Source organism: Aphelocoma coerulescens, chromosome 9, assembly GCF_041296385.1.
Source record: "Aphelocoma coerulescens isolate FSJ_1873_10779 chromosome 9, UR_Acoe_1.0, whole genome shotgun sequence".
Taxonomy (NCBI): domain Eukaryota; kingdom Metazoa; phylum Chordata; class Aves; order Passeriformes; family Corvidae; genus Aphelocoma; species Aphelocoma coerulescens.
This window is the reverse complement of record NC_091023.1, coordinates 12,002,839-12,030,068: the sequence shown is the minus strand read 5'-3', so window position 1 is coordinate 12,030,068 and position 27,230 is coordinate 12,002,839. Positions and strand designations below refer to the sequence as shown.

Sequence of the window (27,230 nt, the reverse complement as noted above, 5' to 3'; positions counted from 1 at the left end):
CCTGCGTTAGTTATCCAGGACTCTTTAAGTCGATGTGATGAGAACAGGGTAGATTTCAAGCACAATCAGTGTCTTTTAATCTCTCACCAGAAAAAACTAGGAGTTCCATCCAGTCATAGTGAGAAAATAATGCATTATAAGGTATAAGACACACAAAAGGAACTCTAAAACAAGAATATGCATAGCATATTCCCTTTAGTCAGTAAGGAAAGAAGAGGAAAGGCTAATTAAAAACTGCTGAAAATATTTGCATGTAATAAAGATTTGAGCACTGGAACTAACATACAGAATGTTATCTTGATATGAACACACACAGAGAGATTTCTGATGTTTTCCAAGAAGAAAAAACTACCCAAGTTTGTTTGTTCCGTTTATTTCTTCATTTTCCCTCCCCAACTCAGCTTAGACTGAAAGAACTTTTTACTTACAGGACAAGATTATTCTTGTCCTTCAAATATAAAGATGATTAGGGGCCAACTGAATCGATCCTTTAACACTGTGAAAGGACAAATTGTTTAGGTGTTGCACTGGTGGTCTGTAATAAAAGAGCAGTGGAAGTTACCTTTTCTTAACTTACTGGAGGATGAAGTTTTTATCTTATTGTGGTAAGTCTCAATCTTTATGACAAAATGAATAATCATTAGAGTTCAGTGACTTTATAATTTTATTATTATTGTTTTCCCTGATATAGGATACAGAAAGATAGCTTTTCTTTCCCATATCAGTGATAAGGCTGCCGGAGACATTATTAGGAAAGAAATGCACTGTATGTTATCCAAAGTGAGAGGCCTTGATTGTGGAACAGTCATGGAATCACAGAATGCCAGACTGGGAGGCACCTCAAGGATCAGCCAGTCCAACCTTTCTTGGCAAAAGCACTCTCTAGACAAGATGGTCCAGCAGTCTGCCCAGCCAAATCTTAGAAGTGTCCAACGCTGGGGAATCCACCACTACCCTGGGGAGATTATTCCAATGACTGACAGTTCTCTTTCTAAAAAATTGTGTTCTTATGACCAATTAGAATGTCCCCAGGAGCAACTTGTAGATATTGCCCCTCCTCTTTTCCATGCGACTTCTTGTAAAAGGAGTAACCCCCCTTTAAATACTGGAACATGGTGATAAGGTCTCCCCTAAACCTTCTTTTCTCAGGGCTGAGCAAACCCAGTTCTCTTGGTCTTTCCTCCTATGGCAGCTTCCTGATCATCTTTGTGGCCCTTTTCTGGACCATCTCCAGCCTGTCCACATTTCTTTGTGGCAGGAATCAAAACTGGACACAGTATCCCAGGTGTGGCCAGCCATCTAATTAGTTCAGAAAGAACTAATCTAATACACCTGTAAAATGATGAGCACTGGGTTTTATAAAGAAAAAAGATAAAAAAATAGATCCACTCCAAATGCAGCAAAGAGGATGCTTGTCGATCTTAAAAATGGGAGAGCACCAAAAGGTTAAAGTAATTTGCTACATACTTATACATACCTGTGTGTGTGTATATATATATATATATATATAAAGACACTGCAAACATGCGGCTAGTTTTTGATAGAAGAGATGGAGTATAATTATGGTATTGGTTACAGTTATTAGCAGAGTAGCATGAAGAGCAAAGTTCTTGCAATATCATACAGACAATCTGAAGTTTCACAACCTGGAACACTCAGAGAATGTTTCTCAGCCTGGGCTTATAAACATGACTAGATATATTTATGATGATCAAAAGTATTTAATTACTAGAAGTTAGAGGATAACAATGAAGAAATATTATATAAACCAATAATCCATGGAATTTTCCTCAGTCTTTTACGGAATGGTATTATGTAGTGAACAAGGTACAACTTAAGAGGGAAAACCAGTATTTTTAACTTCGTCCAAAACTGTATGCACCGACCTCTGCTAAAGGAAGGCTAGCAAACCAGCCACAGTGATGAATTTTATGTCCATGAAATATGTATCTCATGGAAGGAGGACTAGATGTACACTGAAATTAATTACTCACTCCATAGGAATTTATTCAACATAGTACAGTAACTCTGGTGAGTAAAAGAATCAACATTTCCATTATGCCTTTAAGATAAACCTGGATGACTTATGAATAAACAGTAAAACAAGCTCAGATATCTAACTGCTAGACTGATCATGGGCCTGGTCAGAGTTCACTTACTAAGCTGTAAGTACAGTACAATTTCATGAGGCTCAGGTCAGGAATGAGAGCAACTTTCTTATAAGGCAGATAAAAGCTTATTTCAGACAGATACCTTTTCATACAAACACAATGCCTCCAGCTTCCTTTGGCTGCTGAGTGTACAGAATAGCCATGCAAATTTATCAACAGTATCAGTTTCACGCAGTTTCCTTTGCATGCATCATTCAAGAGGATCTCAAACTGCCTGTGCTTTGTATTGGTGCATTCAGCACTCCAAATAAAATATATCAACAGAAACCTTACCTATGCCTATACCACTTGTAGGGAAGTAATTTTGAAAAAAGGCTATTGCATGCTGGAAGCATTTTTCATGAAGCATTCTGCAAACCTAACCTGTTTACAGTCTAGCTACACCAACATTTTGGGCTGAATTTGCCCAAATGGATTATCTCAGATCACATGTGACCCATTTTGCTTTGGTTAATTACCTATTTTTCTAAGAGTTTTACAGCTTTCACCTGCTTCCAACACAGAGCTGCGAGTATTGCCATCAAGAGCAAATCTGAAATAGTGACATTATCTGTAAAACCGGGACACTGAGCTGACATAAGTCAGTAGCACCAGCCCTCCAGAGCTGTGCACACAAGTTACTACATTCTAATTATATTTTCTGATATTTATCAATACTGTCATTCTTAATACTAGTTCTGGTTAGGTCATTTTTGCAAGTTACAGAACAGCAAAGGAGTTAAATCTGTGTATTTCTGTAATACAGTGTGTCCAGGGCTCCCTACCTGATAGCAAACCAGTTCCAGGCAAATATATAAACAAAGCTGCTTCCATGCAACAAACAGCTTTTCTTTAGGACTTGAAAATACCAGGCAAATAAGTATTAGAAAAACAGAAACAAGATTTTTCTTACAGATCTCTTGATAAGACACAATACTTCTGTTTTTCAGAACACAAGATCAGATTGTGAACAAAAACAATGTACCCCTTAATCTGAAGCAAAATCATCCTACTTTTGAGATGAGATTTATTTTTTATGTGATAAAAATGTCAAAATTCAGTATCTTAACAATCTTAATATTTTATGTAATTTAAATACATTACCTTTCCAATAAATTATGGAGTACAGAATCAAAGTATACAATACAAAATAATAAATGTGTGCCATAATACTACAACAAATTAAGGGACACAAAAATAAAGTTTCCTTACTGACTTTTTAACATGGTTAGATTCAAAAAAACTCTGACCCAAAGTAAAAGTTGGATACAGTGAATCTGCTAAAGTGGCACTTGCTCTCACTTTTATTATGAACAGCCCTTACCTTGGTGAAAGTTCGATAACAGCATGTACATGGTATCCGAATTATGTCAGGAGAAGTATAGACACAAGAAAAATGGAAGCATAGTAAGAACTTGAATAGACTCAAGCCATTCATCTTAATTACCTTTTATGCTATCTCAACATCTTTCATGGTTTTCATTCCTCAACACAAATATTTAATCAGGAACACAAAAGGCATAAGAACTTAATTTTTAACATAAACATACCAACTATCCACTAATAAGACTGTTTCCACTAAAAAGTGTTTTCTGAATTCACTGTGAATAAAAGTAGCTTATGAAATAGAATAAACAAGAATAGAGTTACTACATTCTACAGTAGAAAAGGATGGTCCTGTTATGTCTTTTTAAAGATGTTTGAGCCTATGACTTGGTAGGCAAACAGCTTGGAGACACAAGTGTAAATGCTTGGATGACATCAGAAGCTCGGAAGATGTGCCACCAACCTAAAGCAGTTCAGCTCTGGAACATCCTATCAAGCCTTACAGTTGGCCTAAAGGAGATTAGTTACTTAGGCATTCGGGTACAGGACATCTTCCTTATTACAACAGCAAAGGTACCATGGCTATTAAGAACAAGTTTTTCAGTTGTATTCCAACAGCTTCAACTGGAGCCAGCTGGACTTCCAGCATCTCTAGTAATCATGCCATAAATAAAGTAATGAAAACTTTAGAAACAAATAACTTAAGTGTAATGCAACTGCAATCTCCTTCCAAGAGAGACAGAGGCAGTTCTTGTTTGGTGCTGCTATGGAAATACAAGTGTTAGTGTAAACACTCAAAGTCTCAGTTCCACAGCTCATTACACAGAAAGTCACAGACATACTAATATTTTGATTTTTCCAATAAGAAAATCTCACATCCAGCAATAAAATTTACATGGTATTAATGACACACAACTGCAACACAAAGGAAAATAAAGGAAACAATAGGCAAAAACAGGGTCAGAAGTGGGACTAAGGAATTCTCTTGGGAGACATGAGATCACACAAAAGACCTTCCATTTGTTGAGCAAATCTTGAACAAGTGTCCCCTCAAGCCCACCGGAAAATGTACAACCCCACCATCTCATCTTTTTATCCAAGAATCTGAAGCTGGAGTTTTGAACATAAATGAAACATTTAAAGGCACTATTCTTGAAGCAAAACTCCTGCTTTTCCATTTCATACATGGCAATGTATTTAAGTAATCCATGACTGCAGAACTACATTGAAACTAATTAGCAAGGAAGTAACAGTTAGAATTAAAGTGAATTGGTAGAAGAAACTTCTTTACATGTGTAAACATCAAAATGTTTACACTGGTGCAGGAACCATTTGACTGAGCCTTGAACAGAAGAAGTTCAATCAACATAATGTATTTTTTCATTTATCTCATATATTCTTATCTCTTCTCACCAGCAATATCATTTGCCTTCTGGATGGATCATTTGATACTCTCCAAAAATCAGTTTATTATACTGAAACCTATGTCCCATGCTGACTCATCATTTGGCTTCCCTGTACACAAATGTGCTAGACCGTCCTTCCTGGAGAACTTGTACAAGCTCCCATCAAACGCCTTTTTTGCTCTTCCTATTCCAAAGGCTTCCCCTGCCATACCGACCTTGTTCCCATATGAGTATCTTTGCTTGTGCATCACTTCTGGATGCATCCACCCAGTGACCTAGAAAATGCCCTGTCTCTGGAGGGCCACAGTTGGCAAGGATCATGCTTTCCAATTAACACTGGAAGCTGGTACCTCAGATGCTGAGACCAAAAGCAAGGAAAAAATAGGCTGAACCAACACTACAGCAGCCAAGCACAGGAATTGTGGCAAAATGAATTCCTATGAAGGTCAAAGCATCATAGAAGTTTCAGCATGCAAATACATGTTAGACGGGAAAGAGTATCATTAACATAGAGAAAATTTTATGAGAAACTAGGAAACAGTTTGCTCATAAAACCCATTTGATTACCAGTAACTGCTCTGAAGAACAGAATTACTTTTTTTAGTCCAAACTTGGTGTCTCTGTGACATTTCATTAGAGCAAACTACACTAAAATATAAATGGAAAGGCTACACTACTAAAAGCAAGTTCATTCAAGAACTCCCACCTCAAGTCACTCTTTTGTGCCTAGGCTGACACTACATATCAAGTTTACAACAGCAAAAGAGAGTTAAAAGACACACCAGCAAATGACACAATCTCTTCCTTTCTCTGTCTAGGTTTAGGAACATGCAGCTTTTGTTAGCATGCAACTAAAATGACAAATATAAGATGCATTATTTTTAAAGGAAATTTCAGTAGGAAAACATCCTGAAATTCTTATTGAAATATCTGTATCAATAAAAAACTCAGAGCACATGATGTGTTGACAGGATCCTCATTTGACAGAGAGGCTTTTTGGGGGTCCCAGTACTCTCAAATAAGCCTCAAAGGTCAGGGTTTATGCTTTAATTATTCTTGTACTTCTTCAATAAACTATAGCATTGCTAGTTAATTACTAAACAGAAAAGCTAACCAGAAGCAATGGTCTGGATTACAAACACAACTTTAAAAAAAAAAAATCACAAGTCAGACCCTAAGCAACTAAAAAACCCATGAAATATGGAATAACACCTGTCTTCTGTTTTCAAATACTTCCTATTATTATCAGATTAACTTTTTAAGACCTGCTCTGTAACTGGAAAGACTTGAAATTTGTTTTAGAATTAAACGGATTCCAGTGTATTTTCTCAACCCCACAAATTGTGCCAAATTACAATTTCACAAGTTATGAGCTTCACAGTTTTTGAGAGTTTGCTGGATTTTGCATTCCATCTACTCCAATCAAAGTTTACTCACCTTCAACAGTTTAATCTGTTACAATGTCACTGACCTTTTGCAAGGCTGTCAGTATTTGTCCCAAGCCTCTGTTTCTTCCAGGTTCAGTGTCACTTGAGAGATAGGACATACTGTTACTCTCTATTCTTTGCTGAGGAATAGGCTTTAGCCTTCTATGGCATTCATAACTTCAGAAAAGGATCTTTTTCTTAAGCCAACTAGAACATTATAAACCATTTTTCACTTCTCTGAGCATGAAGAAGACATTTAGTTACCTCATAACCTTAAGAGCAGAACTATGAACAAAGCTCTTGGTGAACAGCCTAAGAGGCAGAACAGGAGAGAGTTGTTAAAGCAGCACAACGGTGACATTTCAGGAAACTGCCTGTATCCTGCCGTGTGCCTGTTCTTTGGAAGCTGAAGTAGGAAACCTCAGCTTGCTACAAATAGCACAACTCCAGCAGAGAGACACAGGCTAACTCTTACTAATGAACTTAGTTTTAAGGTCACCCCAGAAGTTAATCATGTGAATATCATTAAGAGTAACAATAGAAATGCATTCATTCTGCCCTCAGCAATTCAATTTATAGCCACATATTCTTCATACTCTGGCTAATTGCAATTATAAAATGGTACTGAATAGATGCATGTTGCCAGAGTGTTTTCCAGTTTTTATTAATTATCAGATGGCAGTATGGCCTTCTGACACCCACTAATGCCTCCTTCAGCTCCACATGGTTCAAAAGATTATTAGATTAGACTGATCAGCTACTATACTGAAAGCAAGCCAGGATTTTCTGTCATGGAAAATTCATAGGTTATTTTTGGGTTTCTTTTTTCATTGGTCCAGCTACAGGTAAAAGGAGGGTCCTCTACAATACATGGCAAAAGCAACTGGCAGCATTTCAAAGCCAGTCTCTGCAGAGCCCACAGATTCCCAAGTGCTACCTGTTTGCCAGCTCATAGCTTTAAGGAGCTATGTTTGCCCAAGTGCTGAGGATAAAAGGAGCACATTAGTAAATCTGAGTAACTAAAGCTAAATAGAGTATTGTTCGTACCTTCTAAACTAGAAAACTATCTGGGGCATGCAGGAAGCTCATTTGCTAGTGCTGTAGTTCTTAATAATTAGGCCAGAATAAAACATCTACAGTTGTTGTTGCCAACTGTCATTTTTAATCATATTTTGTAGATGAAAAAGAACAAAATTTCTGAGCAAATTTTTTCTAACTAAATTATTTAAAATCTCAGGCTTAGGATTCCTATGATTGGGAGATAACTTTATATTCTTTAATGAAAACTATTTCTGATGCTCTGGTGAAAATTTTACCATCTTTTTTGCAAACATCAGCAATCAAAATTTTAAAAAATAAACCTATAAAAATCTTGGGTTTAAACAATTAATCTTTTTTGATAGTTTGAGCTCACAACACAAGCAGATGTCCCTAAGCATTTAAACCATACATTGCAATTATAGAACAAAGTCATGAGTTTAAAAAAAAGTCTATACATAAGATACATCCAGGCATTTCTACTAAAACAATGAAAATTTAACATTTTATTCACCTGCTGGAAAACAATGCATAAAAGTCTTCATGATTTTTGTTAATTAGAATTTTTGTTTCCTTTTTATAAGTATCATGAAAACATTCATCTTACAAAATACTGATAGGTTAATAAAAACCTTTACAAAACAAAAAATGATAGTTTAAAAAAATTATTTGCTGCTTTAAAATTAATTACCTAACGTCCCACAAGGTGAGAAAGATACAATTATACAGTTATCTACCATGTACTAACTATCAGGAACAATACAACACAGAAAATACTGTAAACTGGATTACCTTTGTGATGAGTCTCTTTGCTGAAACACTAATTCTGAGTATTCTTAAATGTAATGTATTTACATTTGTTTTGTGTTAGCCATTTTAAGATGTGCCATGATAAAGTGACAATTGTTTGCTCTCACAGCCTTCAGTACATGCTACAGCACTGCAAAGTTGTCAGGTTACAGTCCAAAGCCTTTCCAAACTGTGACACTTTCAAAGGAAAACATTAATACTTCTCACACCACTCCTAGGTCATAACACTTGTTCAGACTTTGAGAGCAAATTTCCACGTTTGGCAAATGAAATATGTAGCTAAAAAGTGACTCTGATGATAAAATGATCAACTGTGATCAACAGATAAATCACCTTGTTGGTAAATCAGCTCTTTCACAAAGGACAAAACATGTCGTTGGAGGAGATCATATAAAATAAGTATTTTATTTCACATAATATTTTAACTAGTATGCTTTGGATTTTAAGTTAGCTACAAGTCTGCACCAAAGAAATCACCCTCCTCCTACTGACCTTCACAAAAACTCAGTAGCTCTGTCACATTGTTTACTGTCACTTTACACAGTGACAATTAATGAAAAATAACTCATATTTCTGAGTCTCCAAAATTAATGCTCTTGAACATTAAACAATACCCTAAATTTAAATCCCTGTTTTTAAGTTTCTAAACATGACACAGAAATATTTATTGAGCTGTTACTATCAATCCACAAGTCAGTACCGTGCTTACCTTCCCAAGCTTTCCCACTATTGCTTGGTCTGTTCCTGCTGAGTGAGGAGTCCAGCGGGAAGCAGAACAACTGAAGTGACATCTTAATGAAGCACTTCTTAGGTAGCACACAGACTCTAGTCAATCACTCATCCAACATGTGCTTATTTCATTGGGGAGGGCTGATATGGATTAATCCTATTGAGTTTAAATGCCTAGATCTTAATTTACTTAGTAAAAAGCAGAATGGCAGCCTAAAGAATAAACTGTATGGCAGAAGAGTCTGTTCCATAGATTTGCCACACCAAAAAAAAAAAAAAAAAAAAATCAGGAGGGAAAGCATGCAGAAATTTTGGAATGCAACCAAAATATGTGCTTCTATTATTATAGATAATTTCATAATTTCTACTTTCTCCAAAGCAGTGAGTCTATCAGACAGAAGTTCATTAAAAAACCCAGTGTGGCTGACCCAGTAGCTGTCTTTCACACAGCACAAGGGCTGCCATTTCAGTGTGCAAGCCACCTTATGAAAACAAACACAACAAGAGTGACAGAAGTAGGGATTTGCTCTGGCATGACAAAAAACAAGTCTTGTGTTGCTGCCAAGCTTCTCTTGGGAGCAGCTTTGGTAAGAGGTGACCAAACCACCTTGCCCATGGTTAAGAGGCCAATCAGGAGGTTTGAGTTTCAAACGGAATGGTAAAAGACTCTGGATATTTTAAGGAGTGCACACATTAGTTTTAATTACTTTTTTTAATCTCTGGTAATAGCAGAATAATGAAATCCCTTTTGAAAGATCAAAGATATATAAATGTCAATGATTAAGATGAAGAAGATTATCAGCTTTTAGAAAAATTTGTCCAATAGGTCTTGAACTAGTGAAGTAATACCTCTATATACAACTCCAAGCAAAAACTCTTTTTAAAAAGAGGGAGTTATTGATAAGATTTAAAAGATAACTAACTCTCTTTTACAAAAAAAAAGAATTATTGATGTGATCTAAATTTACGCACTCTAACATTTTGTAATTTGGGGTGTGAAAAATATTCTGCCCCATACAATTAAATTCTCAGCCACAATTAAGTGGCTGATAAGGGTGATGATAAGTAAAATGAAATACGTCTTTATATTCAGCTATTTCTCATTGAATACATCATATTACCTGGAAGGGGAGGAGGAGACCCTCACTAGCTTCAATTAAATATATTTTGATTCTATAAATCAAGCTTGGAAGGACTAGAAACATTGCAGAAGTAATATAATAAGCTCAATAGAAAATGAAAACTTCATACTACTTTACATCATCCTACCTTCAGGATATGAAAGAAAGAATTTAGTTTCTCTTTGTCATGAGGTGATAAATTAGTGCAAAGAGAAGCAGTAAGACATGTGCAAACACGATGGGAGAAGGGGAGATGCGGAGTTAGAAGAGGAGCTTGATAAATCAGCAAGACAAAAACATTCCAAACTATAAAAATTCTGGAAAAGAAAACATATCAGAGAACACCTGGTTTGAAAGAAAGAGCTAGGTCCTGAATCTTCAACAGAAACATTCTTTCTATCACAGTCAAATAAATATAATCTTTCTGGTAACACATGACTTAATATTTCAGCTTTTCTACATGTCAGTGTTTTTAATCAGTCTATTCTAGCACTGATTGTTAATGAGATGAAAGGATGAATACAGTAACTGAATGAAAGTGGGAAATACTGGATCTAGCTTTTTTTTTTCTCCCTAGTGCCTATTATTATTAAGGAAACATCTGCCAAGAGAGCCCTGAAAGTGGGTTGATAATCCTTTTCCCACCAAAAGCAGGCATGGAGAAGCACACAATCTGCTTTATGCATAATTTATTCCTGAGGCTTAGCAATACCAGTCTCTCTGATGAGCTATTGTGATGCAGTACCTTAATTCTCCTTGGACACCTGTATGTAATAGCAGTAACAAAGTACACACCTCCAATAAAACCCTAGAAGTTCATCAAGTTACATTTAGAAGTAGCAAAACAAATAATTATGTAAATAATAAGGCCATGGCTTACACTAGCATTCCATGCAGGTGACCAGATGAATCAAAGCTGAAATCATGTAATTAGTAATTTTATCGCAGATATAACACACCAGAGAATAGAGAAACCACCTTTACTGTTTCCTTTTCAAGCCCTTTTGGAAAGATTTAGCAACAGCAATGATTAAAAAACCTTAATAAATGTTTCTTAATAAAGAAACCAGTAATGCAGAAGTGGTTCTGTCAGTAATGTGGAATTCCTGATCCATATTGATGTGACTAATGTCAGTTGTTATTTTCATTGTTAACATTGCTTTAAAAATTACAACACCATCACCAGTTGACTGTTTTCTCCTTGAATGTCAAGGTTTAAAATGAGCTAATAATACAACACCTTCCACAGAAGGTCTTCAAACCTCGACTGTAGGTTGAACAGCAATTGCAGTTGCTCAGCTCAGTATCTTTTCCCAGAACTACATTTACAATTTATTGCTTCCTTATTATCTGCTACAGTACAGAGGAGCCCTTCCCAGTGATAATTGTATGTTGGATCAGATTCTGTAACTTGCTGATAGTCCTGTCCTCCATTTATTTAAGCTGTTTATATAGACCTGGTGATTTTTGGAGCTTTTATGGCAACAGTTATCATGGATGGAAAGTATTTCAGGCATCATGGTGAATGCTATGAAAGTATTTTATTAATCAATTACTGCAGTAAGACGGGTGGAACTAAACATTACACACAGACTTTACATGAAGTCTTACAGGTAAGAGTACCCCTAAACTTTTCAGTTTAGAAATTTCCATACAGCAGTCGGTTAATGTGATATGTATTCTATTGACAAAATCCTCACAGAGTAGTGGAGACTCTAAGTACTGGGAAAATACTCACCAAGGAACAAAGAAGTAATAAATACTGTTCCAGTGCATATAGATTTATTTGCCTTCCAAAAAAAGATGGAAAAAGGACAAAGAACATGAATCCCCCTTCTCCCTCCTCCATTGCACTGATTTTTATAGTAGGTAATACAATGGGGTAAGTGGACATTTAGCAGAACTTGTATCAATATTCCCATACATAAACCCTATCCCAGTTTTTATCAGTATGGAACATAGAACCAGATGGAAAATTATAGCTCCTAATAATAAATCTTTCAGAAAACAACAACTTCTCACTATGAAAACTGGAGCAATGGTAGCTACTACAGTTTTTCATTGAAGAAAAATTTGAAAAAAAAGAACCTACATAATTTCAACACTCAGAATTTTCAAATGTAATTTAAATGACATTTTAAATGCACACTGCACAATTTTCTCTTAGCATGTCTAGTACAGAGTTTTATACTTCACTAAGGGATGTTTAAGCATCACTGTGGCTACAAGTTTTTTTAAAAGAGTAAATTCCAGATTCTGTAAATTTTTATTTAGGAAACTAGATTCCAGGAATTTTAACTCTCATTCAAAAATTATCAACTCAAAAAGTCTTAATGATATACACTGATACTGGTAGTAAAGGCATTTCTGCAAGTTTCTTCCACAGCTACTAGCCTCAAGAATAATACTTTTCTAGAAATACTGGGAAGCAAGAAACAAGTAAGAAAAATATATTTATAGGCAACTATTTTTAAAAGTAATTGCAGAAAAACAAAAAAAAAGTAATTGCTGCTATACAAATAATAAAACTAGGTTCCAAAGGAATGTATAGTCTGCCATCTCTCCAAATAACTCGAATACTTTATTTTACATTATCAGTAGTATATTAGTAGGCTTATTCATAGAAAAAAAACCACGAATAAGTGCTTTTAGGACTAGGACCTGTCAAGATTACATAAAGAAGTCAAATAGATTTTAGTGTTATATGTTTTCATTCCTCGCTTTTTTTCCTCTCATATCTGTTAATTTTTGCTTGGCTGGATGTACATAATATGTTTTTAGGTTTCTGGCTTGCCTGTTGTCCTTACTGCCATTTATTGTTTCCATTTTTTACTTTTTTTTGTTTACTCATCAGACCAATATTCAGGGTGACGCATAATTTTAATCTGTGCCACTTCATTCCAGCCCAGTTGACTAAGCAACAGAGGCAGAGATAAAACACACGAGTGCTGAAACCCACATTCTTACTGTGCACAGGAGCAGTGCCCAGTGTCCAAAGGTCAGGCACCTACTCTGTCAAGAACTTTCATGACTGGATAGGGAAATGTGACTTCGAGTACTCACAGCCTCTCAAGTGTTATTACAGCAGCCCTGCAGATGAGGAGCCATAAAAGCACACCCTGATACAAAGTGAAACTACATGGAGGTTCACAGGACCCCCCTGCACCATCTCGGCTGCGCTTCCCCTCACCACCGTCAGCAGCCTGTATGATCTCATCTGACAGTTCCTGAAGGCATCAAGGAACACATATGTACACTTACATGTACTCCCTTTGTCTGCCTCCAGGACAGCTGAGATTGAACTGCAGTCATGCTAACCACCTAGGGGAACAGCTCACGTACATCTGCAGAGTACATGAGCCCCAAGAACAGTAATTATAGCTCAGAATTGAACAACAGAAGGAATAAAAGTACAATTAGCATGCTCTTGTGCTCTCAGACCTCCTGGCCTAATGCAAAGTCACTCAGTGTCTTAAAGTAAGTGCAATGACCTGCAGAGGCATGTAGTAGAGAAGTAATGAAAGCCAAGGAAGAGACAGGCTTGAGCGTGGAAGAATCATGCAACTATACAGTGAGAGGACTGCCCAAGTAGGGAAGAGAGCAGGGAAAAAAATGAAAGATTAAAAAAAAGTAACTTCAGCTTTGGCAGAAATCTTGATAGTGCTGTATACACTGAATTTGACACATAGTTGTACTTATCTGCATTAATTTCTTCCCCTGACCCCAAGTTCTGCAAGCTGAACATGTAAGATTACTTTCACCAATATGAAACAGCTGCATTGAAGGAGAAAAAGAATGGTCTCAAGGCACACTATTTTCATTAGCTACTAGTCGCTGTCTTCAAACGCATGACAACACCTCTGCTTCTCCTCCTGGGGGCCAAGAGACATAAAAGTGTAACATAATGAGATGAGAAGGAAACAAGGAGATGAACTAAGAGTTTATTGAGGTGCTTATCCTGTGCTTAAGAAAAGTAAGAAATGAAACCAGGTGTTTCAGGTGCTGTTTCCCGGGAGGGTTTATAGAACACTAGGTGTTGTGAATGAGACATCTTACATCCTCACAGCCCAATGAAGTTGTTACGGGCATTCTCATGTGGAGTCTTCTAAGACCATGGTAGCTGTGGAAATTTGATGATGTGGTGAGAAGTCAGTAGATGGGGCTTTGCAACTGGGAAGTAAAATTCTCAGTGAAGAATGGGGAGCAGATCTCTCTAGTGAACTGTTAGAAGTACTTATTAGAAAAAAGACAAAAGCCTGAATTACATGCTTAGTAAATGATCAAAGAAGCTGTACCACAAGTTTATGTAGCATTCTACCTATGACAAATGAAAGCATTTCTACAATACCTATATTGATATGATCTCACTGTTGACTCAAGAGACTTACATGCAAAAGCACTCTTCTATATTAGGCGCTTGTTGTGCCACACCTATGCTTTACCAGCAAAACCAATCACCCCATGATTCAGTAAATTTAGCTTATTTCTTAGGATAATAGTCTTCTTGAACTTCCTAATATACCAGGAGTATCCTGCTAACTCTCTTATGTCCATCAAGGATGTCACGGGAGTTTTAACTCTACATCAACTTGGCAAGCAGTGCAGTTTACACCTTCGTTAGTGTGATTATCATTTCAGTCTTGGAAATTTACACTCAGAATATTGTTTTCACAATAATAGATATTTTAAATCGAAATGGTCTAGAAAATTTTGTGTTCAAAATAACACTGATAACAAAACCCAGATGTATTTGGTCTTCCTGGATAACAAAACCCAGATGTATTTGGTGTTCCTGAAATATCGAAGTTCTACTTAACAAACCATAAATAGCTACGTGGTTCCTGCTTTCTCTCTAGGAATGACTCTAGAAAGACTAACATTTTATAAAGTCAGCTTGTAAAAAACATTGCAATATATGCTGAAAAACAAACTAAGATAAAACCCAGTTATATTTTGTAAAGTTTCTTGAAGGTCCTTGCCAAGTTACCAGCCTTTAAAAGGCCACCAGAATTTTATTGAAATGACAAACATGTATTTTGCAGGACAAAAATAGCCATCTCTGAGTGAAATATTAGCAATAGGTTCCCAAAAGCATTCACCTGAAATGGTTCAAGAAATTGAAACACACGTGGGCTATTTTACAAGCAAGAGACACAGCCCTAGCACAGTGGAAACGGGCAAAAGAATTATCCTCCGAGATGATTTTATTTCAGCCCAGAAACAAAGCTAAGCAAAGTTCATAAACAAATGCAGAACAGCCAGAACTCCTAATGACAAAAAGCTCAGAGTTCAGTGTTCCCTCGCGTACTCTCTCTAGGGTTCACACCTGCCCATAACCCCCTGGTTTACCCTTTTTTCTTTCTCCTGAACGTTTGCTCACTCACTGGTGGGGCCACACGCTCCCGCTCAGCACCGGCACCGCCCGGTGCCGCGCAGCGCCCGCCTCGCGTCCTTTCGGGGTTCTCATCAACACCTTCCGTACTTTACACATGTAAACGTTTCGCAAAAGAAACATAATATAAAGCAATAAACGCTAAACAAGTAATAATAATAATAATAATAATAAACAGTAGCTCACGCACGCTGCTCACCACTACCCGTGCGGAGTAGCAGCGAGCCCGCTCACCTGCCGAACGCGCCCTCCCACCAGCTCCGCGAGCCGCTCGCCCCCGGCCCTCGCTCCCGCCAGACACGGGACACGGCGGACGGCAGCACCCAAGAAGCGGCCCCTGCGCCCCACTCGCTGCCCACCTACCCTGCGGCCGCGTCCCGCAGCGCCAGCGCCCCGCCGGGTCCCGCCGCCACCTGCTGCCGCGGGGGCCAGCCCAGGCGGGCGGGGCGATGGCAGGGGCGGGCCGGGGCGATGGCAGGGGCGGGCCGGGGCGGGGGGCGCTCGGGGCCAGTCTCGGCAGCCGGCGGGGCTGTCCCACACCTGACACTCAGGTGCGCCTCGTCTGCGCGGGGAGCGCTGCCACGGCCGGCTCGGGGAGGCGGCAGGCGGAGAGGGAGCTGCATCGAGCGCTCCCTCGGCACCGAAGTTTCCTCCGCGCCGCCTCTCACAGCGCGGGTAGTCCCCTCCTCGCTTAAGCCACTCTCAACACTGCGGCGCTTCCCTTCTCCCATCCCCTCCCATCCTCCGCTAGACGCCCGCCGGGGCCGGGAGGTCCCTCAGTGCTGCTGCCGGACCGGCCGAGGCTCGGCGAGGTGCAGTCGGCCCCCGCTGTATGTTACCTGTCCGTGCACCGCCTCGCGGAGCAGAGCCCCGCTGGGACGGCGAGGTGCCAGCGGGAACCATCAGGGGCCGACCCTGAGCTGCCGCGGCCGCTCCGTGTGCAGGGACGAAGCGGTTAAACCCGAGCAGCGCGGGGGGAAGAAGTTTGGGCCCTGCCGGCCGCCGTCCCTCCGTACCCGCCCCGCGCCTCACCGCCCGATTCAAAGCGGAGCCATGGCGGAGCAGGGCCTGGGCATGGCCTCCATGATCCCCGCGCTGCGGGAGCTCGCCGGGTAGGACGGGCCCGGCGGCCGCCGTGCAGGGCGTGTATGTGCGGGGGCTGTGCTGCGCTGGGGGAAGCGCGCCTGGCACCGGTGCGTGGCGGGGAAAGGGAGAAGGAGGTGTGCGAGGTGTCCCGCGGCCGGGCCCGCGCCTTCACCTCAGCTGGTCCCTTCTCCCGCCACCTGCCAGGGTCTGTCCCTCCCGGGTGGCGCTGGCAGATTCTGATGTGAGCGGCGTGGTGGCCTCAGAACACCCGGCGCCCCGGGCTGCCGCTGTGTGTGGTGTGTGCGCTCACTGAGAACCACACGAGCTGGAACATGCCGGGCTCTGGAGTTTTAATGGCAGCACGAGCACCGTAGCTTTGTTTTGCAGTAGGCAGCGAGCTGATATGGAGGTACAATTGTATATTGAAGATGTGACTTGGCAAGCCCTGACTGCTGAGGGACAGGCCGGTCACTAAAACAAGAAAATAAAAATTAAAACAAAAACCCCACCAGACAAAACAACCCCAAACCCCCACACAACACCAAGAAATCAATTTGTATTCATTTTTGAAGACTTCAAGGAGAAAAGTAAATCAGTGTTTAACATTAAGCTGTTGAGATAGACTTCAAATCATTATTTTGTACTTTAAAATTGATAACATCAAAATATCATACTTTTTATTTTAGTGCTAGTCCAGAGGAATACAACACAGTTGTGCAGAAACCAAGACAAATACTCTGCCAGTTCATTGACAGAATTCTTACAGATGTAGACGTTGGTAAGCATTAGTTTCCTATAACTTAAAATTGTCTGCTTTATACGTTAAATAATTCCTGCCAAAAATGAAGCCTACAACTCTCATGTAAAGAAAGATTTAGTTGAATACAATACCATTTTTGAATTATTTTTAATAAAGTCTGTGATGAAGTATTTTCTGTTGCGATGTGAAGTTCCATATGTAAAAAAACCATAAACACACACACCCCCCAAAGAAGGAGGGGGTGAATACAGTGCAGGGTTGTATGAATACAAATGCTCACAACATTGAAAAGCAGGACTATCATGTAATGTAATTTTTTATGAGTAACACGGCTTGCAATTCTTAATACTCAGAATTGAAATATTGTCTGAATCTCAGATAGTTTCCTTCTTGTGCTAACTAACACTGGATAGGATCCATGTGGGATCTGGATAAATCTGATACGATTCAGAGGCCTGTTTCAATGGAGCAGCATTAGATATGCTTAGTGTTTTGTTAAATTTTCTGCTTCAGTAAACTGAATCTACCATTTAAAACCTTTCATTTCCTGGAGGTTTGAAACAATTCTTAGTGTTGTTTCTCTGGCAAGACTGTAAACCTAGGGAAATGTTAAGTATTTGCTGTTCTTCACTCATTACACAGTTGGATAGAATTTAAACTGAATGCCAATGCATGTGGGGTTAATAATGTTTAATGAGTAATTTATACTTTTCTTCATACAGTTTGGAGTCACATAGAGGGTTTACAATATGCATTAAATTATCTTAATGGATTAAAAACTATACTCCCACTAAATCATTTGGAAGGTTTAATACCATATCATAGTATTTTATATATATTAGTAAATCTTTTTCATAAGGTGTGAATAAAATTTGATATTGAAATTTGTGATTTAAATATTGTCTTCTTTTTTCCAAAGTTGCCTTGGAACTGGTTAAGAAATCAGATTCACAGCCAAGTTCTGTGATGTTGCTTGATTTTATTCAACATATCATGAAATCTTCCCCACTTATGTTTGTAAATGTGGATGGAAATCAGGAGGAAACTGAATGCAGTTGCATTGGTGAGTTTGTTGAAAATGTTTATGCTGAAGCTTGGTATTTAAATTTGCAGACAGTGGGATCATCCAAAAGAACAGAAATGGGAAAAAGGCAGATATGTAAGTTCATCATTATAAATTTGTAACTGAATATGATGATAGAATTTGAATACTGTAAATGGATTAGCACTTGTGATAATGGAAATTTATCAGGAGAGATTTTGACATTATGCATTATCATTGCACAGATATATTACTATATAGTGTTGATGAGATATGTACTCATTGCCTGAGGTTGTTTTTCTGACAGAGGAAAATGTCTGGAAATACCACTGTAAAATGTGTGTCTTCCATTCCCGACCCCCATATTCTGCCCCCTCTTTTCCTCTTTTTCAGTGGGGTCTGCTGAATAAATGTCCCAGTGAAGACTCTGTTTACTGAGCCTACCTGCATTTATCTCAAGGAGTTTAGTTTTAGTGATAAGCAATCTGCTCTCAGGGAGGTGCTCAGTTGGAGATTTTAGTTTTTATCTTAATAATAAAGATTCTCTTTTATTGTCCTAGAATTTAGTAACTGGATCATAACAAGGCTTCTTCGTATTGCTGCTGCTCCAAACTGCAACACATTGCACAAGAACATTTGTGATGTCATCTGCTCTTTACTTTTTCTGTTTAAGATGAAGAGTTGCTCCATTTTTGAAGCACTAACTAAAGACTTGCTACAGGTTTTTCAAGACTTAATCATCTTGCATGAAAGAGGTGCACAGAAACATCTCTGGGGAGATGGACTGGTCTGGCCAGTGACTATAGAGAGATTTTCAAGCAATATAAGTGAGAAAGTGGGATATTTAAGATTGGCACCATTGCAGCTGATGGGTATGCCCAATATAGAATGTTTGGAAGCTGTATTAATGTCTATTCTGACAGATATTGTTGCAGATATATTTTTTGTAAGACAGGATATTATTCTTTGGGGGATAGGCTGCTCCCTGTTAGAGTTTGGGAGTCCAAAAGTTAAAACTTTGGCAATGAAGTTTGTGGTGAAGTTAATTCATTTAGGAGGACCTCCGGAACAGCTGGCCAGTGTTTTCTTCACAGTCTTTTTTGAAATTCTACAGTCAGCACTTGAAATGGATACCGAGGAATCAGAACTCTTTGGAGAACCACTCTTACTGATGGTGAGGACATTGCTGCCTTTTGAAGCAGATTCTTACAAAAATATTGAACCTGTCTACTTGAATATGCTGCTAGAGAAGCTCTGCTCATTGTTTGAAGGAGATGTGTTTAGGTGTCTTCAGTCTGAAAAGCTGAAAACTGCTTTTTGCCATATACTGCAGTATTTTCTGGAATTTGTTCCAACTGGCTGTGAATCTGCCTTACAAATAAGAAAAGCCCGTATAAGTACCATATGTGGAATTTTTGTGAATGTGCTTGGAACTCAGGAAGAACAAGAGGTAGGTTTATTTTAAAAACTGAATTTATTGTGTGAATAGATCATATACAAAACCTATACCTATGCAAAGAAGAAAACCTAGGAAATGCTATTTTTAATTGCATGTTTAGGTTGATAAAACTTTTTTTCTCAACTGTTTCACATGTTTGTACAGGTCAGAGTTCTTGAATCTGTTGGATATTGCTGGACTCTTATGTTTTTCAGATCTATTAAACTGTTCATAAGCTATGCAGGCACAACTGTCTGTCCATAATCATAATATAAAATTGGAGCAAGGCCCAGAGTACACTCATATGAGGGCAGCTTTGCAAGTAGTTTCCATTCATTTGAGATGCTCTTATTTTCCAGCCATATGCTTTTAGTCATGTTTGTTAGGGACAGGTAGACAGAAAGTTTGAATTAAAATGGAATCAGAGAATGGTTTGGGTTGGAGGGGACATTTAAAGGCCACTTAGTCCAACTCCCTGCAGTGAGCAGGGACAGCTTCAACTAGATTAGGCTTCAGAGCCCCACCCAACCTGACCTCCAGTGCTTCCAGGGATGGCGCATCTACCACCTCTCTGAGGAACATGTGCCAGTGTCACCACCCTAATAATAAAAAATTTCTTCCTGATGTTCAACCTAAATAAACCCTGTTTTAGTTAAAAACTAAAAAAAGTTAAAAAAAGGTGTTGAAAATGAGATGTTGATATGCTGAGTGTTCCCTCTATTCCATACATTCATCTGCATATCCTTCCTGTTTGTTAAACTTTGTGTGTCTGTTTGACGGCTTTGGTAGCAAGGTTTTATGGCAGGAACTGGGAAACAGCTGTACAAGCTGCATCCTCTCTGGTAGCAAGACAGGAAACTTCATTGCTCTTAAGAGCTTTCATCCTGTAATTAAGTTTTTTGAATGGAAAGGTTTTTAAGAACGTTTTTACCATAATATTTTGCAATTTCATATTTTAAGTCAGAAGCAATAATATCACATCTTATAGTGAGGCAGAGCATACATCATGGTACCTCTGTTGTTTGTCCATCCCAGTATCTGGTGAGTCCACTTTATACAGCATTAAAAACACAAACAGAAGAAATCTTTCAGGAGCTCCATCAGAACCAGCTGGAGAGCTCTGATACTGATGGGTGGAGCAGCAGCAGTGATGAAGTTCCAGAGAAAAGACGACGACTGAGCCTATCCACAAAGCATCCAAAGAAATCACCTGCACCTTTAATGTATGACACTTATTCAGTAACTACTTTTATAGTAATTTGGCTATTGAATAATACATGACAACTTCTTGAGGCAATTTCTTCATAACAGCCAGATAGAAAGATCTTCTGGGGAAAAAAAATCTAAAGGATATTTTGAGGGATCAAAATCTACTGGTGATTTTTAAGCCAAACTTTATTAAAGAGATTCTGTTTTTAATGTGTTCAGTGAAAATTATTTTCATTTTTTCACACTGGAAACAAAAGCTGAGAGCATCCATAGTGTGACAGAATTGTATGTGGCTGTGCTGTTACACTGGATGTACTTAAAGCAGGTCTAGCTAAGTCAAGTTGTGCTCAGATGAACAAAACCAGTTCTCTCAGCCTCTGCTTGTGCAGTGCTCCCTGATTGTCTTGTACTTGTGCCAGCAGTTGATCTCTTTCTTGTCTCTGGGCACTCAAAATTGGCTCAGGCATGCTGCACTCCAGGTGTGGGCTTGTGATCAGCCTTTATGCTTGAGAACAGCCCGGTATGGAGTTGACCTTCTTTGAAGCAAGGTCATGCTGCTCTAATATTGCACTTTTACACAAGCCTGCCAGGTCATTTTCTCCAAAGCTGCCTGTTAGTTAGTCAGCTCTCAGTCTATTCTGTTGCATCAGGGTTTTTTTGCCAGTTGCAGGACTTGTCATACAGACCTTCATGAAGTTCTTGTCAGCCTAATTTTCTAGACAATTGAAGTCTTCTGAAAAAGCAGCTCACTTTTCTCCACAGAGCTGCCTGTCTCATTGTAGAAAGGAACTGAGTGTGTGATTCACCTGTGGTAAATACATGTTGGCTGTTTCCAGTCACCTTCTTGTCCCTCATGCAGGTAGAAATGAGTTCAAGGAAGACTTTTTCCATAATCTTGCCAGGGACTGACGTTAGACTGACAGGCCTATAGTTCCTTGGATCCTCGTTTTTTGCCTTTGTCAAAGATGGGTGTAATGTTTGCCTTTTTATGGTTACCAAGACCTTCCAAGGATTGTAGAGTTATATGTTTATAGCCTTTCAGATCAGTCTGATATGAATCATGCTTAAATTCAGAGTTAGAATCTTTTCCTTCCAAAGAACACATTTAAGCTAAAGCTTCATTTGGTATTTTCCTAGTCCTATATTAAATATGGATTACCTCTGGTTTTGCTATGATGATTTTATCTTTTCTGAAAGAAAGTATGTGTTGGAAAATAATTAATATGGTCAAATTACAGACTTAGCCCTGTAAACATGAAACTGAAGAGTGCTCTATGGAATGCCATCACTAAGAAAGCTGCATCCTTAGCATCTCTCCTTGAGGAAGAAATTCTGCCAGTGGATATTCTTCAGACTGTTGAAGGGATCGCTGTAATTCTGCGATTGGCTGCTCTGTGCATAGTTCATTGTTCTCCCCCAACAAATTCCACCAGGTAAGGGTACCAAGGGGAAACTGTGAGACCAAGAGTTTCTTGTAACTCTTGTTATGATTTTTGTAGATTACTTTAATGCTTGTCTGTGTAGCAGGATAAATATTGGATAAGTCCTGTATGTTTTGAAGAAGTACATTTTCATAGTAACTTGGCTTACAAGCAGTTAATATTAAATGTTGTTTGTTGCATTTGTTGCATTGATGTGATTTCTGTTTTAACAGTAAAGAGCATGGAGTGTCTCCACTGTGTAACTCTGATACATGTAAGAATACTCCAAGCTCTTCAGATTCAATGGTGAATATACAGTTCAAGTGGATTTCCTCTGATTTTACCACAAGAGTAGTGAAAGTCTGCAGAAACCTGTTAGAGGCTGCTACACAGATTGTCAATCTAGAACAAGTGGTTGACAGAATAGTAAAAATTTTTGATGCTTTGCTGTATGCACAAGGTAAGAAACCCTTTAAGGTGTCTTGTATTTTGTAAATTAGGAATTCATCTGACTGTTTTAAGTCTGTTTTGGTGGAGGTACTGAAATTATGAATCTTGTGCTAGTATTCCAACTCTTTTCAAAAAAGGTTAAATTAAAAAAAATAGCATTATTTTTTGTTTAGAGACCTTCATTTGCCTTCCTTTTTGAACATTATTTACTTCTTTTTATCTGTACTTCTACTGATTTTTATCTGATCAAGAGAATACATGGGGATAGTGAAAACAAATAAAAAATGAACAAACTTCCAGCAGCCTTATTTTAAAGACACACAGAGGCAGCATCCCTTACTATCTTTGTTCCTCTCAATGATTTCAAAGCTTGTGACCAGCTTTAGCAAGCATGGCATGCATGGTACCAAAAACACTGAGTACTTCCATGCTTTTTTAAAAGTAACTAGTAGGATAGAGTACAGACTCAGTTACCAAGATTAAAATATTACTATGAGTTCAGCTTACCAGACACCCCAAAGTCCAACTGAGAGTCTTTGCATAAATCCAGAGATACCAAAGTTATATTCATTCTGCTGCTCATGTGTTGCGTTCTGTCATCTGTTTAATGAGATTTTTAGGTTATTCTGATTTAGCACTGCATGATTTATTTTTACATGTCTGAAAAATAGGATATCAATATGTGGGAATAGCGATGCTAATATTTGTTGATAGAAAATGTAACATTTCATAGCAAATTAGGAACATAAAATGTTTTATAAACCTTACAGAGCTGAAAAAGTATATTTTTGTTGTTGTTTTGCTGGTTTTTTCCCCTAGTGAAAATTCCACTGAGTGATCAGATTCTTGATGATTTATGTGGATTGCTGTCTCTGCCCTGGATTTACAGCCATCCGGATGATTCTTCTTTTAAGCCATCTGTTTTGGGGTTTGGTCCTCTAGTTTTGAGTCAAAAAACTGCACAGAGTTTCTGTAAGTATGTTAAAGTTTATAAAGCCTAGTTCCACTTTGGAATGATTGTTCTGAAGTAAAATTATTTTATTAGCCTTCTTATGATGATTGATGGTATTAAAAGTTTAAATCAAGTAATTATTTACTTTGTTTTTTCTCTTTAGCACCCCGAACTCAGTCACACTGTGTGTTCCTTCTATCTCTCTTCCCAAGAAACATTCATCTGGATTGGAGAAAAGCAATTTATCACTGGGCACTACAAAGCCCCCATGAAGTAATTCGGGCTACTTGTGTTAAAGGATTCTCTCTCCTGCTTCATCCACCAAGTGTGCAGACCTGCAGCGTGATTCCCAAAGCTCTTTTGTATGTATTAATGCAGCTTTTCTGCCTTTGTGCAAGAAGAAAAATGGGCAAATAATAAATGTAGTATAAGCACAAAAATAAATGTTCCTCCAAAATTTGCTAGATCTTAATTTCAGAAATCATCAGATATCAACAGGATAGGCGCATATGATGATGTCTGTATGACAGAATAGTGTTCACTTACGATGTCAGTATACAAGTTCCTTTGCTAGCTGAAGACCCCCAAATTAAGAGTCTTTAAATTAGGGGGGGAAAGGAGATACCTTTGTCAGTGAAATCCATGTCGTATTTGTCCATATGTCTGTTAAAATCTTTGCAGTTTCTCTGCTTTTTGTATATGTGTCTTGGTGTCTTCTGTCCTTTTGTGTTAGCCTTCACTTTCTTCTTTACAGCATGCTAGCCTCACCATGCCCAGTGCTACTTCAAACATTTAACAGAACTTGAGGGTGATCTGAAAAGGACAAAGATGAGAGTGAGATATCCTTAAGCTGTCCTGATAGTACTGTCAGTATAGTTAGAGAACTCAGACAGTGTAGAAAAACAATTTTCTAGGTAAATGATCTCTTTAAATGATTTCATTTTTGTTTCCATTTCAGAAATCAAATTAGAGATGAGTCTGACCTAGTCAAGGAGGCTTGTGCTGCTATAGTTGGGAAGTTATCTTGTTGTCTTTCCGGTCCATTCCATGTACGATCTTCCTTAGCAGACTCTTCTATTAAGGATGTTACTCATGATATTTTGTGTAGCAGCCTTACTGTGACTTCTGCTTATGGAAAAACCTCTTCTGTGCAAGCCTGTGTTTTCAAGCCATTTCTCATTCTCCTTGAGAGCAAAGCACCCAGTTCAGTAAAGCTAGGTATGTGGCTTTACCTTTAGTAACATTTTACGCTTCCATCTGAGGTACTAAGTCGCTATTCCTGTACCTTTCTCCATTACTTTTATTCTGTATTGGGTTTTAATAGTTCTGTTGGTGCTCGAAGTGTTGTATTTCAGTTGATATCACTGCTGATATTTAATGTTGTTAGTGATATTCTTTTTAAACTACCCTGGCTTAAATTTGATTTATAGCTATATCTAAAACTATAATACTTAATAGAATCTGAATTTTAAATAGCTTCTCTGATTTCACAATATCTATTCTTTTGGTGAAAAAATACAGTGTGCTTTATTGCTTGTTTGCGTCACTGTTTTGTGCACTTAGGTAGATTTTGAAAAATAATAAAAAATATGTTTTCTTTTCCTCTTCCAACCATGCCACCCAGCATTTATAGAAAATATACCTCATCTTTGCAAACACCTGGATTTTAATACTGATGAGTCCAGTGTGAAGACTCTTGTTGGGTCTTTATTAAATCTAATGGAAGATCCAGACAAAGATGTACGAGTGGCTTTCAGTGACTGCATAAAGAGCATACTAGAATCCTTAGACTCTGAAGAAGGATTCATAAAAGAGGTGAATTCACATTTATTTTTGAGTTTTATTCCTAACTTACTGTGGTTTTTGTTTTACTAATGTCAAACACTAAAAATATTCTTTTGTTTTCCTGTGTATCAGCTGTTTGTTTCAAGGATGAAAGAAGCCTACACAAATGCCAAAATATCAAGAAATAATGAGCTTAAAGATACCTTGATTCTCACAACAGGAGATATTGGAAGGTATTTTTGAGAGTATCTTGAAAATTGCCAAGTTGAGTCAGTTTGTGATACAAAGTAACTTTTTCTTCAAGTGTAAGATTAAATTGCTTTTTTTGAAGTCAGCTTTTGCCCCAAGTCCATTGCAACAGTACAGAGCTGTTGATTCCTGTGGAACATTCCTCATTTTCTTCTGCCCTATCATAGGATGTACAGATAAGCCATGCAAATACAACCATGACTCATTTTGCACTATGGCAATAGCATGCTCTTTAATTATTTCATTAATGCAACAATTCAGTTTTCCTTTTTAATTATTTTTCTTCTGTTTACTTTGTAAGGGCATCCAAAGGAGATTTGGTACCATTTGCCCTCTTGCATTTGTTGCACTGTTTGTTGTCCAAGTCAGCTTCAGTGGCCGGAGCAGCTTACACAGAAATCCGGGCCCTGGCAGCAGCCAAGGCCATAAAACTGCAGGCTTTCTTCAGTCAGTACAAGAAGCCTATCTGTCAGGTAAAAAGAGTTGCTGGTTTAGAAAGTGCATGTATTTGTGTTCTTTGTGTGTATATTGAAAATGGAATTAAAGGTCAAAATTGCAGTATTGCTCAAGGTGAAATAGGATGAGAAAGAAATTATTTTAAGAAAAAAAATCCTACAAACATTCAGGAAGGAATGAGAAATCTTAGACTTTGTCATGATCTCCCCTCAATAGTGTTGCTTTTCTGTTTTATTCCCTAGATGCTAGAATTTCTACCCTAGATGCTTCATTCTGAAATAGAAGATCTCTCATTATGTAGTACAATTGCTGCAAGACACTATGTTTTAAGATTGGAATTGAAGTCAGCATTTCACAGGCATAATTATGCTGTGATTGATTTAGGGTTTTTGTTATGGCCATTACCTAAAGACAAAAAGTTCTGTTTAAAAGAAAATTGTCAAAATGAGACTTTCCTAATTCTGAATATATTTTTAGTAATGAAATACTTGAATCCAGGGTGGCAAAACTGAATGTAATTATTAAGTGGATGATAAGCCAGTTCTGTTGCAAAGTAATAATTATAGATCCATGTGCAATAAATAAGAGAGAAAAACATGCATAGAAAGACCAGTGAAACTCTTGTGTTTAATTTTAGGGAGTGAACAAGGGCAAAATAATACTAAATACCTATTTCTCTGTGCTTAGTTTCTAGTGGAATCCCTGCACTCCAGCCAGATGGTGGTGTTGAGTGCTCCATGCCAAGGCAATGAGCTGCAGAAAGAAACAGCTGCTCACCAGAGAGAAATGGCTCTGGACATGTTATCTGAGATTGCCAGTGTATTTGATTTTCCAGATCTAAATCGCTTTCTCTCAGTAAGTTGGTCAGTCCTTTTGCTATTCTGTGTTTGTGCTTGTGAATTTCAGTTTTAATCCACACTTTCTCTTGGGAGTGCTACAACTGAGAGCTGAAATGCAGAGGAGCAGTTTTATCAAGCAGTTAG

At 38.3% G+C, this 27,230-nt stretch overlaps 2 protein-coding genes across 6 annotated transcripts in view; one reads left to right on the top strand and one right to left on the bottom strand.

The window, feature by feature from the left end:
* The window catches only part of PLS1 (plastin 1), a 43,264-nt gene extending 26,953 nt beyond the window's left edge, over nucleotides 1–16,311 (bottom strand). The window contains exon 1 of one of the 3 annotated variants that reach the window (XM_069023910.1): nucleotides 16,239–16,311. The gene's annotated coding sequence lies outside the window, so the exon portion shown is untranslated. Of the gene's footprint in view, nucleotides 1–15,633; nucleotides 15,711–15,762; nucleotides 15,848–16,238 lie in introns of those variants that run through there. The other 2 variants (XM_069023909.1, XM_069023911.1) reach the window with 2 other exon arrangements.
* Nucleotides 16,312–16,361: 50 nt separating this feature from the next.
* The window catches only part of ATR (ATR serine/threonine kinase), a 38,593-nt gene continuing 27,724 nt past the window's right edge, over nucleotides 16,362–27,230 (top strand). The window contains exons 1-15 of one of the 3 annotated variants that reach the window (XM_069023906.1): nucleotides 16,362–16,511; nucleotides 17,172–17,263; nucleotides 18,165–18,308; nucleotides 18,848–19,461; nucleotides 19,621–19,737; nucleotides 20,761–20,948; nucleotides 22,173–22,367; nucleotides 22,589–22,815; nucleotides 23,625–23,777; nucleotides 23,921–24,119; nucleotides 24,716–24,975; nucleotides 25,382–25,572; nucleotides 25,675–25,775; nucleotides 26,093–26,264; nucleotides 26,935–27,102. In XM_069023906.1, coding sequence (XP_068880007.1) covers nucleotides 16,453–16,511; nucleotides 17,172–17,263; nucleotides 18,165–18,308; nucleotides 18,848–19,461; nucleotides 19,621–19,737; nucleotides 20,761–20,948; nucleotides 22,173–22,367; nucleotides 22,589–22,815; nucleotides 23,625–23,777; nucleotides 23,921–24,119; nucleotides 24,716–24,975; nucleotides 25,382–25,572; nucleotides 25,675–25,775; nucleotides 26,093–26,264; nucleotides 26,935–27,102 — 2,880 coding nt within the window. In that variant the 5' untranslated portion in view covers nucleotides 16,362–16,452. Of the gene's footprint in view, nucleotides 16,512–16,612; nucleotides 17,073–17,171; nucleotides 17,264–18,164; nucleotides 18,309–18,847; nucleotides 19,738–20,760; nucleotides 20,949–22,172; nucleotides 22,368–22,588; nucleotides 22,816–23,624; nucleotides 23,778–23,920; nucleotides 24,120–24,715; nucleotides 24,976–25,381; nucleotides 25,573–25,674; nucleotides 25,776–26,092; nucleotides 26,265–26,934; nucleotides 27,103–27,230 lie in introns of those variants that run through there. The other 2 variants (XM_069023905.1, XM_069023908.1) reach the window with 2 other exon arrangements.